Source organism: Cannabis sativa, chromosome 2, assembly GCF_029168945.1.
Source record: "Cannabis sativa cultivar Pink pepper isolate KNU-18-1 chromosome 2, ASM2916894v1, whole genome shotgun sequence".
Classification (NCBI taxonomy): domain Eukaryota; kingdom Viridiplantae; phylum Streptophyta; class Magnoliopsida; order Rosales; family Cannabaceae; genus Cannabis; species Cannabis sativa.
The window spans coordinates 14,468,096-14,470,493 of record NC_083602.1 but is presented as its reverse complement, the minus strand read 5'-3'; the positions used below and the strand labels follow the sequence as shown (position 1 = coordinate 14,470,493).

The following is a 2,398-nucleotide window of genomic DNA, read 5'->3' as shown; positions in this document are numbered from 1 at the left end:
ATGTATCAGTTAATCGAAGTGAAATCATCAAAAAGAAAAAGAAAAAAATTCAAAAGTTTAAAAAATCATTAATCATTATTGGTTATTGATCTTAAGTATATATTATTAAAAAGTTTAAAAGTTACTAATTGTTATCGGTTATTGATCTTGAATACGTGTTATTGAAAAAGTTTGAAAGTTAATAATTATTATTGGTTATTGATCTTGAATATGTATTATTAAAAATTTAAAAGTTATTAATTGTTTTGGTTATGAATCTTGAACATGTGTTCTTGATAAAGCAACCGATGTTATTGATTATTATTGGTTATTGATTTTGACTATGTATTGTCAACAAACTTAGACATCATTTATTGGTTATTAATCTCGAATATTAGATTAGTGGAGTTACAAAGCTTCAGCTCAATGTAGTTGGTATTGGAGAAGCCTTGTTAACTTGAAGGATCACTTTAAAGAAATAGCTGGACAACAACTTTCACTCAGCAATATCAGATTGAAAAAGGCTACAAAGTGCTCTGTCCAATCTAAAACAAAGTCTTCTGGTCTCAACATGTATGGGGGAGGTTAGAACCAAAGACAGATTGAAAGCAATGGGAATGGAAATAGCAGAACATTGCGAAATGTGTGAGATTCATCCTAAAAATGCAGACCATCTGTTCTTTACTTGCAGGTTCACAACAGCCTGCTTACAAGGAATAAAAACTTGGCTGTCTTGGAATATAGCAGCAGGTTCTTTGTATGCTTTGACCAGGTGGATTGGGAGATCAAAGGTCAGCAAGTTCAAGAAAAATGTTCTTGCTGCTTCTATAAGTTGCCTGGTGTATGCAATATGGAGAGCTCAGAACCTAAGCTTGTGGGAAAAATCAAAATCGGATGTAGAGAAGATAATAGCAGGAGTGAAACAAGAAGTCAAATATAGAATCAATGTAGTGTGGTGTAGAGGACACTGAATGGTTTCAAAGGTTGTAAAGATATATGAAGTGGATGGAAAATATAGAGTTCAAGGAATAGATATATAATTGTACATATTTCTTTAATTTTTAGGCCCTTATTTAGGGTGCTATTTGTTTGTAAAATTTGTTGTGAGCAATATAAAACTTCCTGATTCATCAAAAAAAAAAAAAAAATCTCGAATATGTGTTACTGATAAAATATACATATATGAAGTTGTTGTTATTTTCAAGTTGTCTCTAAAATATATAATTTGAAGATATACAGATGAAATGGGGGTTTAGATATGATCTATAAACCATGAATTCCCATATTTTAGTATTCTACACTATTCTCAGACTTAGTGATTAATTATTCAAAAATTTATTTTAAAAGGGGTGGAAGTTTAATTTTTATAAAATAATAATTTTATTGTAAATATTATAATTAAACGCTTAATTGTTAAAAAAAAAATTAAAATAGAGACTTAAATATAAAAATAAAATTATTGATATTAATTGCTAAAAATAGTCTTATTAAATATTAAAATATTCAAATTAATTATTTTAAAAAACTAGTTAATTATAATTAATTTAAAGTTAAAAAAAGAATTTTTACTTGTTAGTAACTTGCTAGTTGAGTTCATAAGGTTCACACTGCAAAATTGGTTCGTTGACCGTCTCGAAAAAGCAAGTGCGCTACTCCTTTGACAACTCATTTTGATGAAGATTTGGTAAAGCAACATGAGAATGGTAGGTTTAAAAGCATTCTACGTAATAGTGCACAATTGTTTAACGCTGGTAGAGGTTTCGAGGATTCTAACTGTGAGAAAGATGGTAATGTGAACTTAGTTGAGAAAACACGCACATGCGCTATGTTCCAATTGTTAAAAATTCCTTGTCCCCATGCATGTGTCGCAGTGATTATTCAGAATGTCAGTCTGTATGATCTGTCCTCCCCCTTTTACACAAAATAGACGTGGAAGAATCTCAGATCTATTTCAATCTCTTACCCTCTCTCTCCTCTCAATCTCAGATCTGTTTTGATCTCTCACTCCCTTTCTGTATTTTCTTGATCTTCCTCTCGCTCTCTCCTCTCAATCTCAATCGTTCTTGGTTGTTCACACTCTCTCTCCCTCTTCTTGATCTCTCTCTCTCTCTCTCTCTCTCTCTCTCTCTCTCTCTCTCTCTCTCTCTCTCTCTCTCTCCTCTCAATCTCTCTCTCTCTCTCCCAAATCCATGTATTCTTTTTATTTTTTTTTTGAAAACCAATCCTATATTCAATCTCTATTTCCTCTCTTTGCTCTCTGATTTAGAGGTTAGTTTTTTTAAAAAACTTTAATTCAATAAAAATTTAATATATCTTTGATTTTGTTGTTTTTTTAAAAAAATATATTTATTTAATTTTCAATGAATTTTTATTTAAATTTTAAGTATGTAAATGATTTTTTTAAATAAATAAAAAAAAT

The 2,398-nt window shown here is 29.9% G+C and overlaps 1 protein-coding gene across 1 annotated transcript; it reads left to right on the top strand.

The window, feature by feature from the left end:
• The first annotated feature begins 554 nt into the window (after positions 1 to 554).
• Positions 555 to 950, top strand: LOC133034138 (uncharacterized). Its single transcript, XM_061109165.1, has one exon. It carries the CDS (start codon positions 555 to 557, stop codon positions 948 to 950), a length of 396 nt encoding a protein of 131 aa, XP_060965148.1.
• The last annotated feature ends 1,448 nt before the right edge of the window (positions 951 to 2,398 follow it).

Bases quoted from the DNA above. Each gene is read 5' to 3' on its own strand.
- LOC133034138 (XM_061109165.1), top strand. From the start codon at position 555: ATGGGGGAGGTTAGAACCAAAGACAGATTGAAAGCAATGGGAATGGAA.